The sequence below is a fragment of the Denticeps clupeoides genome, chromosome 4, assembly GCF_900700375.1.
Source record: "Denticeps clupeoides chromosome 4, fDenClu1.1, whole genome shotgun sequence".
In the NCBI taxonomy this organism is placed as follows: Eukaryota; Metazoa; Chordata; class Actinopteri; order Clupeiformes; family Denticipitidae; genus Denticeps; species Denticeps clupeoides.
This window is the reverse complement of record NC_041710.1, coordinates 19,032,554-19,046,523: the sequence shown is the minus strand read 5'-3', so window position 1 is coordinate 19,046,523 and position 13,970 is coordinate 19,032,554. Positions and strand designations below refer to the sequence as shown.

At 43.3% G+C, this 13,970-nt stretch overlaps 1 protein-coding gene and 1 long non-coding RNA gene across 4 annotated transcripts in view; one reads left to right on the top strand and one right to left on the bottom strand.

Moving 5' to 3' along the window:
- Positions 1-13,970, bottom strand: part of efna2a (ephrin-A2a) — a 46,000-nt gene that overhangs the window by 1,576 nt on the left and 30,454 nt on the right. The window contains exons 1-3 of one of the 3 annotated variants that reach the window (XM_028978655.1): positions 9,646-9,853; positions 3,129-3,421; positions 359-424 (exon numbers count right to left, since the gene is read on the bottom strand). In XM_028978655.1, coding sequence (XP_028834488.1) covers positions 359-424; positions 3,129-3,421; positions 9,646-9,653 — 367 coding nt within the window. In that variant the 5' untranslated portion in view covers positions 9,654-9,853. Of the gene's footprint in view, positions 1-358; positions 425-3,128; positions 3,422-6,653; positions 7,902-9,645; positions 9,854-13,970 lie in introns of those variants that run through there. The other 2 variants (XM_028978652.1, XR_003749650.1) reach the window with 2 other exon arrangements.
- LOC114789344 (uncharacterized) lies at positions 10,083-10,878 on the top strand. Its single transcript, XR_003749651.1, has 2 exons — positions 10,083-10,216; positions 10,666-10,878. It is a non-coding gene; the product is annotated as an uncharacterized LOC114789344 (long non-coding RNA).

The window sequence follows — 13,970 nt, the reverse complement described above, 5'->3', positions numbered from 1 at the left end:
GGACCGGAAGAGCTGGAAACCAGAAAAATGAGGAGAAGCTAGAAGGAAACGAGAAATCTTCATGGGAGGAGATTGGTGGGGGAATCTTAAACAACATCCTGGCTGACCTAATTACACTTTAATTACTCTGCCGGAGGAATGTGGATCACATCTCAGCCTATATCCACCCAGAGGTGCGGGTGAGAGAGACTTTTCTTCTCGTGAGCCTGCCCATGTCCCAGCGCTGTCACCAGGAACGGCCAAAATGTCGGCGTTAAACGCGTTTTAATAGGTTAAAGGAGCTAGTGCTCGGACTGCATCAGCTTCTGCAGGTGCTGAATCCTTAAGTACATGTGAAGGTAGGCAGAGCCTGACCTACCTGTGGGCTTTACGTAAACCTTGAGCTTTAGGCAAGGCTTCCCAGCGTGGTTTGGGTGTGGAGAAGCTGGATATGAAAGAGGGAGAGAGAGGTAGAGATTTCAAAAAACTGTGGGAAAGAGCATTTTTTCCCCCAAAAGTTTTCCCCATATTTTTCTTACACAGTAAAATGCCTAATTTTAAAATGCATAACAAACAATAACTCATAGATCCTACAGAGGTAGCTTACAGTCGTGATTACTGCAACTCTCCAGCTCTTCGGCAGTGATGGACCACATTTTTTAATTGGCTCATGAAGACATTCATTTTGAGAAATGTCCTTTTTGTGGAGGAGAAACAACTGGGTCCAGACATTGTTCATGTTGTGAGTGGCTCTGGTAGCTGGCTGTTAACGATTCAATATCTGCATACATGAAGAGAGAGACCAATGCCTTTCACTTTGTAAGCTTTATTGAAATATCTTGGAATAGCTACCGTTGAATTTACTAGTGGACAAATTCCTACTAGTAAAGTATGTAGTGCCGACGTGTGTTCAACGACACAATTGAAATTTTTTTTGTATCTATTAATACATATTTATTTAAAAACATTTCCATTAATGGCTTCAGACTCCTCAACAGCCCCACTATCCTGGAAGACTATAGTACACTGCAGTCTATTTCTGAGAGTCTTCTTGACCCTCATGACAAACCAAATTAGAGCAGCACTGGAATTTCGCCGCTCCCCTGCGTGTAAATTACGGTGAACCACCGTGGTACGATGTTGTCACACACAATGGCCCGTCGCAAGTAACATCCCCTCAGCAAATTGCTCGGCAGGCAACTCTGTGACCTCTGAAGCAAAGAGCAGGGCCCCTCGCCCGTACCCACGCATCGTGAGACGTCCCCCGTGCATCCCACTTTTCCTGCCACGTGCACGCTCCCTCACACCGACACGCGCGTCCTGCCATGTGCTGCCTGTTCTGGAATCAGTGCTGGGAGGGAGAAAATGAAACGGGAACGCTCGTCTGGGAAGGCGCCTTCGCGTGGCGCGTCTAATGAAGCGCCGCTGTGCGCTGCCGACTCTGCAGTGTCAGGCACGGGCGCCGCGCGTTTGGTCCCATGTCTTCCGACTAAATGCCACCGTCTCAGCTCCCCGACTCTGGCTGAATGTCTCCCCAGGTCATTACGTATTCCCAGGGCGTCCCGGCGCACCGGATACTCAGGGTTCATTGGAGATCATCCAACCTTAACTGACGGCAGCTGGGTGGATGACGGCTGTCAAGGCATCATCTTGGCTGATCAATACGAGAAGCCGGGAGCTGGGGAGAGGGGGTTAAGTCTGGCGGGTGATGGACATGCTCTTTTATCACCGCACAATCGCACCGACAACCCCCCTTTCCCCGTCCACCCTGATAACCCCAAAGATCATTCTCCCGACACCAACCCCCCCATCCTCAGGGACTGGGAGAGACACAATGTTTCTGTTATCCCGACCATTCTTGCCTTTTGGGAGGCGGAGTGTTCCTGAATAGTGGTGAAGCCGGTGCTGTTGAGGGTTTGGCTGTGCAGGGAGCTCCACCCCTCAAATTTTGACAAAAGAGCCAGACAATGTAGAGCCTGGCAGAGCTTCTGGGAGGCGGTCAGATTAAAAACAAAGTCGGTTTGAGCGACAGGGAATAAAAGATGGCCGACAGACATGGTACCGTCTCCCTGTATGGTCTGACGGGAACACCCCGGTCAGCCCAAATACCAGGTTTTATCCCGTCTCAGCTGTCAATCAAAGCATTATTGACGCTTTAAAATAAAAGCCACATGTAATCTCTCTCCATCTGTATAATGAGCTGGGTCTGGTGTGATGGGGAAATTTGGGTGGGGGTGGCAGTGAGGATGCATGGGAGAAGGATCAGTGCTGCCATATTGCACACCTCCCCGGGAACACAGGTGGCTTTGAACCCCTTGCCATGCATTGCAATTAGCATGTAAATAATTTACCTTCTCTGCCACCTACTGTCATTCATAGGAATCTAACAAGCCCTTTCATGTCATACAGTCACAGCAGCTGGTCTCCAAAAGGAGGGAAAATGCAATTATTCACCGTTTTAGTGCTTTTGTTTGTGAATGGAGCACTGACCCAGTCTATACAGACCCCACAAAAAAGCCGCTAAATCAGAAGTTAAACACAGTGGAACAATGCGCCTCATTCAGTTGGAAATGTGGCCAGTTTAAATAACTGGTTTCATCAAGATTTCAAAACTATGGTCTAGAGGTGGGAATCTTTGCTTGTTTTGATCCTAAGGGTAATGATTATTGATTTGAGATTAATTCTGTACAATGTGCTGTCAATATATTCTGTGCCAAACATATGACATGACAAAGTTGTGTATAACACTTACTGGTTGTAGTGCATGAAAAAATATACACAGCAGGTTAAAGATATACAGCAGGTTAAATGGTGTGGACTGGGTGGTAGTAGCCTAGTGGGTTACACACTCGCCTATGAACCAGAAGACCCGGGTTCAAATCCCACTTACTACCATTGTGTCCCTGATCAAGACACTTAACCCTAAGGTGCTCCAGGGGGACTGTCCCTGTAACTACTGATAAGTTGCTCTGGATAAGGGCGTCTGATAAATGCTGTAAATGTAAATGTTCATCATGTTAATCTGGAATGCAGCACTTTATATAAATGAGAAATGTCTGCTTCTTCTTTTATTTAGAATCATTTAAAATGAAAAAACGCATGCTATTTAATTCCAGAATCTTGCATGTATATTCCAACCCCCCACTTACAGATGTAGTAATATTCGTGTCCGGGGCGGAACTCGAAGCCGAGCGAGAACGGTGTGAAGAGCTGGAACTTCTCGGAGAAGCGCAGGGGTCCGTCGGGACTCTGCGGCCGGTTGCACTCCCAGCGCTTGAATCCCCGCATCCGGTGCTCGCAGGTGGCGTAGCCGTCGTGGTTGACCATGAAGAGGATGTAGCGCTCCATGCGGCTGTGGGGCTGCGGGCTCTCGTAGTACGGGCAGTAGACATCCAGGTAGTCATTGATGCTGACCGCCACCGTGTACTCTCCATGCCAAAACCTGGAGAAGAGCAGGCCAAAAACACATTAACCATCCAGCGCATATTTTGGAGGAGGGAAACGAGTGTGGAGCAGATGAAAGGGAAAAGGCAGGCGGGGGTATGTATATACAGTATAAGGGATAAAAGCGCGCCGAACACCAGAAAATGAATTTGCATGTAGGTCAAATGTATGCAGGAAGGCACATGCGGCCACCAAGAAGGTTGGCGGCGTCTGATTTAGAGGCCGTGACATCAATCTGGTGAAAACGAATTGTCTGACTGAGAATATTTCCATCAGGGTGGTGGCCGAGTTTCAACAACAAAAAAAAAAAAGAAGATTTTTAATGGGACTCCAAGTCTGAATGTGATTTAATATGATGATTGCATTCATAATTCCTGTGAAGCGGCCAGGTTTTATAAAAACAGTTAGCGGCGCCCTCCACAGTCTCGCAGAGGGGCCCTACGCTATGAATAATCCCGGCCGCGGTGGCGGTGCCGTAAGTGATTTTCCATGCAGTTACACCCTCTCATTTTCCACACTGTCTGCCTCAGTCCAGGGAGTCCAGACAAAAACTCAGAGTGAGGGGGAATGAAGGGGCAACGCATAGATAAAAAAAAAAAAAGAAATCGACAAAGTCAGAGGATGGAAGCTGAAATGATGAGAAGCAGGAAAGAAAGGATTAAACATGATAGAGTGATAGAGAGAGAGAGGAACAGAGCGAGTGAGAGGAGGAGCGAGAGGGTGAGGAATGCATTAGTCTGAAAGCAGAAAAACTCCTTAGAGACACCGGGAAGTGCTCTGAGGTGACGAGATGTTCTGTTTTGTGTTCCATTATATAAAAAGAGACTTTCTTAAAGTGCTTGTCAGCTAACATAATGATTTGATTTTTTTCTCCATTTCATTGCTTCTAACGACAAGGTACGTCCTGAGACTTTCAACATAAAAAGATCAAAAGCATACGTCTGTCTTACAAATCCATCCCACCTTTCAGATGGGACCGGCTTCGCGTCTCTTCATGGTTATCATGATTGGAAGGAAAAATCCATTACATTTTTTACAGAGCGAGGAATATAGAAGCACTTACTGTTACAATCATTAGTATTACTATTACTTATTTACTGATTGATTTTAAGTGCATTTTATTCTGTATTTAATGTTTTTGATTTTTCATTTACTTTGATTTATTTTTTTCTATGTTGTCGTATAGTCTTTTGGCACAAAACTGGATTGGCATTCAAAACTTCAATGTGCAATTAAAATACTATTCTATCTCGCATTTATTAACCAAATCTGTGAGATATACTATTATCTTTCTTGCATTTTTGGCCCAGAAAAGCTGCCATCTTCATCACCTGATCCTGCTCTCTGGCCCTGCCTGTCTACCTGCAGGACGTAATTTACAGACCAACTATCACCAGGTCCAGCTTCTCGCCACAGACACACTCATGGCTTTCAAGAGACGGACACGAAGTACCTTCTTGTATTCAAGGGCTTGGCTCTGTGATTTCGTTATTGTGAAAAAGAATCATATACACGCACACTATTCAACATCATACATAATAGACCTTGAAGATGAATGTCCCCAGTGTCCATGTGCCTCTCATATTAAATTGCACCACCGATGATCTTAGAGAAGGCCAAGAGAAAACAGACTCTTTTTAAACAAAGCAAGGTAATCATTATCTTCATCTTGGTGTGTATATTTTACTGGGTCATACAAATCTTTGCATCTTTTATTGTAAACAGAGCAAACCCAAAATTTTACAGCTGGTGAGTAATTACCATGAGTGATATAAGGCTATAATCAGTTCATAAGGGAGCAATGTTAATTAAGGACACTCTTTATAAACTGCTGAGGGATTGGGGCAGGGAGGCCAGCGGCCGGTCCACAAGCCATTTCTCTTCCTCGTGGTCGGTCTGTCTGGAGGCTCTTTGAAACGTGTTTATGTGTTATTGTGAATAATGAGACCAGGATATTTCCACGTCTTCTGCAAGTGCCTCTCCAGCGGGAGCTCTGATTTGTTCCAGCCATGATTTTCGAACTTAAATCAATCAACCCTCCACAGAAAAAAAATTCAGCGTAGGACAGAACTAACGGTCCTCCGCGAAACATGGCGGAGTCTTAAATAGCAGCTCGCTTGTGTGTGGAAAGATCAAAAAGCCCCGCGCTTCCTGTGTCGCTCTCGCTGCCCCCCCCCCTCCCACAGTCTCCCCCAAAAGGCAAAATGGAAAACAAACCCAGAATCTCAGCGCGTCTCATTCACCGGCTGTCAGCGCGCTCCACGGATTCCCTTCTTCTCCCCAAATGTTGAGTTTGAAGATACCCTGTCAGCTGAGCCTATGGGGTTCCACTACAGAGCAGATATGTGCGAAGAGATGAGACACCTTTATATACAGGGATTGGAAACACACACACACACACACCGCTAAAAACAACAAAAAAAAACTATTTCTGGTGATTCCGAAAAGCCATGTATTCATTTCTCCCCCCACAAACCCTGGGGAATTTTAGGCTTGATGCCATTAATATCATAGTAGGGAGACATCAGGATACCAGCGTGACTTATAGTCACTTTGGATAGGCTCACCTCTCCTGCTTTATATCAGGGAATAACCACAAGCCCTGACACTGAGAGAGAAATGAGGGTGAATACAACACAAAATATCAGTCCTGCCGAATAACCACAAAAAAAAAAAAAAATTACAAACTTAGGGAAGGCCAAGAAAAATCACTCTTTATCTTCATCTTGGTGTGTGTATTTTACTGGGTCATATAAATCTTTGCACCTTTTATTATTAACAGAGCAAAAACAATACATTTTACCGCGGGTGTGTAATTACCATGAGTGATATTATAATTTTTTTGTGTTTGCCAACATTTAAGCACCCTCTCCTGCTACCGTGCCTTCAACAATTTAACCATGAGGATCGTGACTGAGATTGAATTGAAAGATGAACAGCAAGCAGAGAACACGATGCACACAACAAAATGTCCTCTGCATTTAACCCATTTAACCCAGTGGGCAGCCATGAAAGTGTGTGGGGACAGTGCTCAGTGGCACCTCAGTGGCACCTTGCCGGTTCAGGATTTGAACCAGCAACCCTCCAATTACGAGTCTGCTTCCTTACCTGCTAGGCCACCACTGCCCCTTTGTACTATAGGTATGGTTTTGCATTCAGATGACGCATCTTTTGCATGTGTCTTCACATTCATTTGAAACACACACATCATCTGAATCAGCTCTTTGGCGGAAAGGTATTGACTGTCAAGCATTTGCAAGATATTTTATTTTATTAAAAATTGACCAGAGTTTTGAGTTACACCTTACATTCGTCTTAATTTATTAAACTACAACGAGAGCACACTAAACTTGACTAAGGGCTGTCAGCATTAAGACATGCACAGCTAAAGAGGAGAAAGAGAAGTTTCTCCAGCTCTGCCGCACTCATGTGATATTCACGGGAGTTTGCAGAAGTCAGTGCAGAGAATGCCAAGCACCTCTCCATAACGCGCCTCGACTCAAGATAAAAGGCAAAGATGACTTATCTGGGAGTCTTATCGGCTGCCTGCATCAGATGGAGAAAGCCTGAGACTGGGGGCTTGTTGTCAAGGCTCCTTCATACGTGTGTGTGATTGTTTCTGCGTTTGTCCCTGTCAAAAGGGGCTGGCAGCCGTTGTCATGGTGCTTTAACCGACATCCATGTTCTTTAAACTGGGGTTGTTCGCGATGGTGACAAAGCAGGTGACAATGCTCTACAGATGTGAAATAATAAAGCACAAAAATGTAGATGATGGTTAGATGGCCAAGAAATGTATAGATCTCGACCTACTTTGGTAAAGATGCCACACGTTGTATAAAATAACAATAGTGCAATATTTTTTTTTTTCTGTGCAGCCTGAAATAAGTATCTGAGAGAAAAATCTGCCTAGTGCAGAGTGATTTTAAGCCTGATTTTGATGTTGCCATACAGGGGCAAATTGTTGGTTGCCCTGTAATCACTATGTATGTGTAATGTGGTCGTGCATATCTAGCATGCTGAATATCCGATCCAACAAGCTAAACCACGCAGCAATACGCAGTGCCATACCTGGATTTAATTTTCAATAAAATGCTATGCGTGTCGGCTGTAGACGTTTAACACAGTGTAGCAGGGGACTGATGAGCTCTACATCAAGCCTGTAATCTCAACTATTATTTGTATTTAATGGAAAAAAAATCAAAAAGAAAGTGGGGGAGAAAAAGGCGTCTTGCAAAAGCAACTCTCAGACACGGCCATTAATCAGTGGCATTGACTGCCCGAGCGGCCGGCTGTATGATAGATGATGTCTGGACCGCTGCTCTCCTGTGGTGGTGACAATGGCTGCTCAGCACACCGGGCTGCCGCCGGAGCTCCGGAGGGAGATCTGTAGGACCGCGCCGAGGGCAGCCCACACTCCTGCTGCTCGCGGCCAGGCTCATTACGGCACGCCAGCCACACTCGCAGCAGCAGGGTGGCAACTGGCTCATAGTGGAGAGAAAAAAAAAAAACAATGAACGTGGCCTGCTGCTGTATAACGATTCAAAATGCCACCCCACCATTTCCCACAGTCCCAGTGAAAGCAGCTGCAGTAATTGGCTTTATGTCATTGGTGGCGTTGTTAGCGAGTCACATTAAAGCCGAGTTGCGGTGTTTTGCTGGCTGTGTCACGTTGAGAGCTCGCCATCATCCAATATGGAAAATTACAGGTGTTTTTGTGCTGGGGGTGTAAACGGTTATTGCACATTTTCCTCAGATCTTTTATGTCCTCATCAAGCTCGCCCGCTCTCCCTGGATCTTTTTTTTCTTTCTCTTTTTTACTGCAAAGGGCACCACTTTGAGTCGCTTATATCTTTGAAAAAACTCCTACCTTTTGTCACACCTTTGAACATTGAAACACAAGCAGTGGTGGTGGGGGACAGTCTGTATTTCATTTGAGGACAAACAAAACAAAGATCTGCATTCTCCTCTCAGCTAAAAAAAAAAAAAAAAAACTCAAATTGGTGCTTTGGTGGGGGTCTGGATAAAAGGCAAGACCATAACCGCCACCTTCACAACACACCCTGCATTTCTATGCAGGCTTCAAATGACTTTTGATCACTGTGACAAAGTTGATATGCTAATCTACAGCCTAATTAACACATGTGGCTTAAAAGCTTTTGGGCAGTGGATGCAGAACTGGCCACCGCCCACAATCTGCATACCACAACACATTAATGCACGTTAAACACATGCTATACAGATATGAGCGAGATAATAACTGTAATCACCAGCCGAAATCCATAAAAGCTTGAAAATATATCAGTTGCATGGATCTGTTGTCTGTAATGTGAAAAAAAGCAATACAACTGTGCCGCCATTGTGGATATCTGCAGAAAATCTGGGATGCTTCCCTTGCACTTATTTGCAATATAGTCAGTAATGATGATGATGATGATTACATAATACTCTATTAGTGCCTGTTTATAATTATTTTGACATGAACACGTTACCACATTTTCATGATGTAATAGGAATTCGACAATTTTAATTAAACAATTTTACATAATTCAGCATAATCATTCCACAAATCAATACCAGAGAAGATACATTTTTCCCTAAATATTTGTCAGGCTACACAAGTTATATGTCACCTGTCAAAGACCAATTGTAAAGTATACAGTGATGAGAGTTGCATATGATTAGTTGGCAATTGATTTTCAATTAATCAGCCGACCAAGACTTGCAATTAATTAATAACAAGTCTAGTCTATAGATCTTGGTGAAGGAAAGTCAGAAACATTGGTGCTACAAATTAAGCTCAGCAGGATGTCATATTTTGTAATGTCAGAACAAATCAACTTCGTAACAATGAGTTTACTTACACCGAATTAGCATAACTTTTATTATGTGAAATTTACATGAAATGTGCATAGTCAAATTGCTGCAGACATATTTTGAGGCATTGTTCAAATGCAAAGCAGTAAGAGGCACAGTGTGCTAACTAGACCTGATCGATATGAACAATACAAACGCAGAGAAAAACATGGAGAGTTTGCAGCTCAGCCGTGCAGAAAATATCCAGCAATATGTGTATGCAAATGTAGAGTTACAGCTCAGTGAGCTCAAGTTTGGTTATTGGGCTTGAGTAGGTGCTTGTGTCACGCAAAATGGCAGCGCAATGACAACAAGGCGGCGCGCTGCAAAGTTTGTTTTGCTCAGCAGACTCTATCAACAATGGGTTACCTTGTCATTGTTCCGACATGCAGGGTGTGGAAACGCTTCCAAAATCATTGCCATTAGTGCAAAAGAGGTCAGGCAAGCAAAGTCCTGAGCAGATCTTCTGGGCAACAAGTCACACGCCTCCTCCACCGTCAGGACTGCAAATTGGGCTCGCAGGAAATCTGTCCGGAGAGTTGTTTGAAGTGGATTTTGCGGGCAAAGCTACCTGATACCTGAGCTGTCGGTGTTTACAATCTCTCAGCGAAATTGAAGGCTGAGTAACGAAGAGCGAGGTTGGACATTACATCCCCAAGACTATAAATAACCGTGATGAAGAGAACAGATCTGGCTTCGGTGACTCCGCTTTGCCCTTATATTGCACAACATGAGTAATTATCAGTGCGAGACCCGGCTCCGACTCAAATAAAACCGTGGCGTCCTTCCAGTGGCGCTGGGCAAATGTAAATGGCCCATACTAATGTTCACAGTCCTGGACTGGTCAGTGTGGAAGGAGATCTGTGCAGCTCCTGGCTGGTATTAATAAGTCTGCCATCACATTACTTCATTATTGAGTGAATAAGCAGACGTTATGGTGGTAAGTACACAAGCCTCCAGAGACAAACACACATTGACTAGTTGACAGCAAGGTCAAAGTAAAGTTGATTGATACTGTAATTGCAGTGACGGTTCCCAAACATTACCATCTGGTGACTTTTGCTGCGAATTAATCAAGCGTTGCAGCATATGTTCTGTGTTCTTAGGTGTTAAAAAAAGCCATCACTGGCCCAAGTTCTCATCTGTTTATCATTCTCAAACGAGAAGCACTTTTGCTGAGACTTTGCCAGTCTGAATATGGACAAGCTGCTAAATGCTGCTGTAGATGACGAGCCTTCCATTTTATCAGACAACAAAGCAACAAATACAACTTGTAGAAAGAGTCCAGTGTACGTCTGCTACGTCCCGAGATCATGTGATGTGGGGTCTGTATGTTCTGTCTTGTTCGTGTTTTTCCTTTTTGCCTGTAATTTACGGAACTCCTCCCAGACCTGACGCTGATTTGCGCTCCCCGTCGGAGTGAGGACGTAAAAGACGGCGTGATGCGTCAAGGAAGGGAAGAGAGGGAAGGAAAGGGAGAATGGGAAAATACGCCGGACAGATGCCCTGTTGCCATTAGTCTACCCGGTGCTTTTCGTGTCCTGATGTGTTTCAAGGCGTGACTTGTATTGTTTCGTTTCATTAAAAATCACCTTGTTCAAACGTTTGTGGTGGTTCCCTCCCTCTTTCTAATTGTTCACGTTCCTGACCTAGACCAGGATGTAACAACATCGCTCTGGTTTCACAACAATAAAACTGAGAGTCTTTTACAAGCCACTGTAAGGTCTGGCCATCAGTCCAGTCAAGGGTGCGAATCAGAGATCATGCTGACCTTGTCAATCCAACACAATTCATAGATAATAATGTATTTTGACTCTCATGATTTTCTCATGAACAACATAAAACGATTAATATTACAGTAACAAGTTAAATTATACCCATGTGATCAGGGAGACCAGAAACTTTTGAACCCAAAAGGACTGATGTTTTGATTTTTTTTAATCAGTTTTATTTGTACAGGGCTTTTTACAATGTATAATGGAACAAAGGGCCTCGCATTACAACAGTTCTGTAGGCCATGAGTGCTCAAGTGAAAGGTGACAGTGGCAATGAAAATGTCCCCGAACAGAGAAACATAATAGAGTTGCTTCTGTGATTTTCCTGCATGTACAAACCCCCTACATAACCCCATCATGACACCAAAGACCTTTTGGTCACACAAAAACAAACGTGGTTTATGGGGAAGGGAGTTTGCCCTAGGGTGGTAGTAGCCTGGTGGGCAACACACTCGCCTATGAACCAGAAGACCCAGGTTCAAACCCCACTTACTACCATTCTGTCCTTGAGCAAGACAATTAACCCAGAGTGTCTCCAGGGGGACTGTCCCTGTAACTACTGATTGTAAGTCGCTCTGGATAAGGGCGTCTGATAAATGCCATAAATGTAAATGTAAATGGGTTGCAGTTTAGGGCCAGGATGGTGACCTTCATTAACCATGTGGTACACTGGAACAGTAACTTTCCACATTCCAATTTCATCATGACATTTTAGATTAATTCAAGCATCTTACATTTATCATCAGTGACATTAGGATTCGTAATTGATTGTAGAATTACACAGTTCATGCAACATGGAATGCATGGAGGCCTTCGCAAAGGTGCACACTTTTTCACACATTTCTTGAGGAAGCCACTGATTGAGTTTCATGTGTCCATTTATAGTGTTAAACAGGTAGTGTCCTATTGCATACCTGCCATCACAAATGAAGAACCTGACTGATTTATACCACAAGGCCACAGGCTTGGCAGCTGGAATTAGCAACAATGATGGCTGGAAGATGTATGAAGAGGATTTCAGATTGAGTACAAGCCCATTCACCCACAGTGCACCACATAAACAGCGTCTTGAAGAATTTGGGTAAGAAAACACAGGTTAGCTGATGGGGCTATGATTAGCCAAACCAGCTTCGTTTGCTCTCGTTTAAATGAGGACGCTATTTTTCTCCTTCGCTGACCAAACCTTGACCTCCAGATAGCTCTAGAAATAGACACCTGCCCTGGGGAACAACTTAAGCTCTTACAGCAGCCCTAATTTTATACTAAATGAACAAATCACTGCCTCTGGACCCCACATCCAGATGCGTCCTTTCCCCTCTGTGCTCAGTCATATGTCACATGAAATCAGCTCAAGCAAGACAGAGGCACTCTAGAACATTCTCTGTCTAGACTGGAGGCGATGCCCGGCTATTCCCACCAGAAGGAACACAGCTATGGTTTCAGTGTTAAGTGAATACATTAGCAACGTTGAGACTCTCTTAAAATACAAAGGGCTTTTTTCTGCCAACACAGCTCCACTGAACAGAGCACTTAGTGTTTTATTTTAAAACATATTCAAAATGAATTTTATTTAGGTGCAAAAATCCTTCCAGCATCTATAGGATGAAGAAAAATCAGAAATACACCTCAGAGCCTCCAAATCAGTCTTCCAAAGTTTTTGGATGATTTCTCGTTTGGATGATTTCACTTTGAGTTTGTAATTGTCTTATTCATTAATGCATTATTGAAAACCCAGTCCCAGAACCCAGCCCACTTTTATTCATTTCACTGGAATCTGCTCAGTGGTGCATCAGCTGTAAAAATGCTCCTCCGGTCGCAGCCATCTTGCCAAATTTCTGCTACTTCCGCATACAACCCCAGGGAGAGTATGTGTGTGAGCTTGTGAAGCCCAGAAGGATTGAGGCAATTTTTATTGATCTAGACATGGCCCAGCTAGACACATAAATAAATATGTACAAAACTAAATGTTATTTTTTTACACAAATTTTACACCATTTGAGAACAGTTTAATAAACACAGAAAGACAGAAAGCCGAGGCCTTACTGCAGTATACTGCCCTCACCGTTCACTGTAAAACATTAATAAAATCAATAATATTGATAAGTACAGTTCCTATTATGGTCATGACACACATTACAGCAGTAATGTTACATTACAAATGTATACATTTGAGGACAAAATTAATCTCCATTGATAAGTGTGTGTCTGCAGAGATGCATATATAAATATATTGAAGAAATGCAATAAGGTAATTTGTATAATTGTTATGTTCTATAAATCAATAGAATTTATAATTCTTAGAATAATTATTTTGTTTCTGCATGTCCTTAATACAAATGCCTTAAATGTAAATGTAAATGTCCACTTCACAGCAGAACACATAGAGTATATCATTACTATGGAAATATTGTGGTTCCTTTCTTTGTATCAACCAGCCCTGGTCTGACATAAGAAAAACAATAAAGAATTGGGATCAATGAACAATCACATAGTGCTGGAATGCAGATGAAACATCACATTAAAAAGAAAACATCCCTGCCTCAGCCAGTTCTTGCTCAGCCATTTTAATAGACACTGCAGTAAATGTAAAGCTCCCTGGACCTTTTATTACCAACAGGTCTTCTTCTTTTATTACTTCCCTTTCATCAGGGCTTGTTCATTTATAAATACCCCAGCCTCATTCATGCCTAACAATGGAGGTGTCTAGAAACTAGACTATCTATACAATTTTTGGAGACTCTGCTTTGGCCGCTGAGCACGTTCAGCTGACTGAGCTTCAGGTGAAAGCCATTCACATATCATGCAGTTTTGATCAATTTTTAATGCTACAAAATATATTGCCTTTGTTACATACAGTACAGGCCAAAAGTTTGGACACACCTTCTCATTCAATGTGTCTTCTTTATTTTCATAACCATT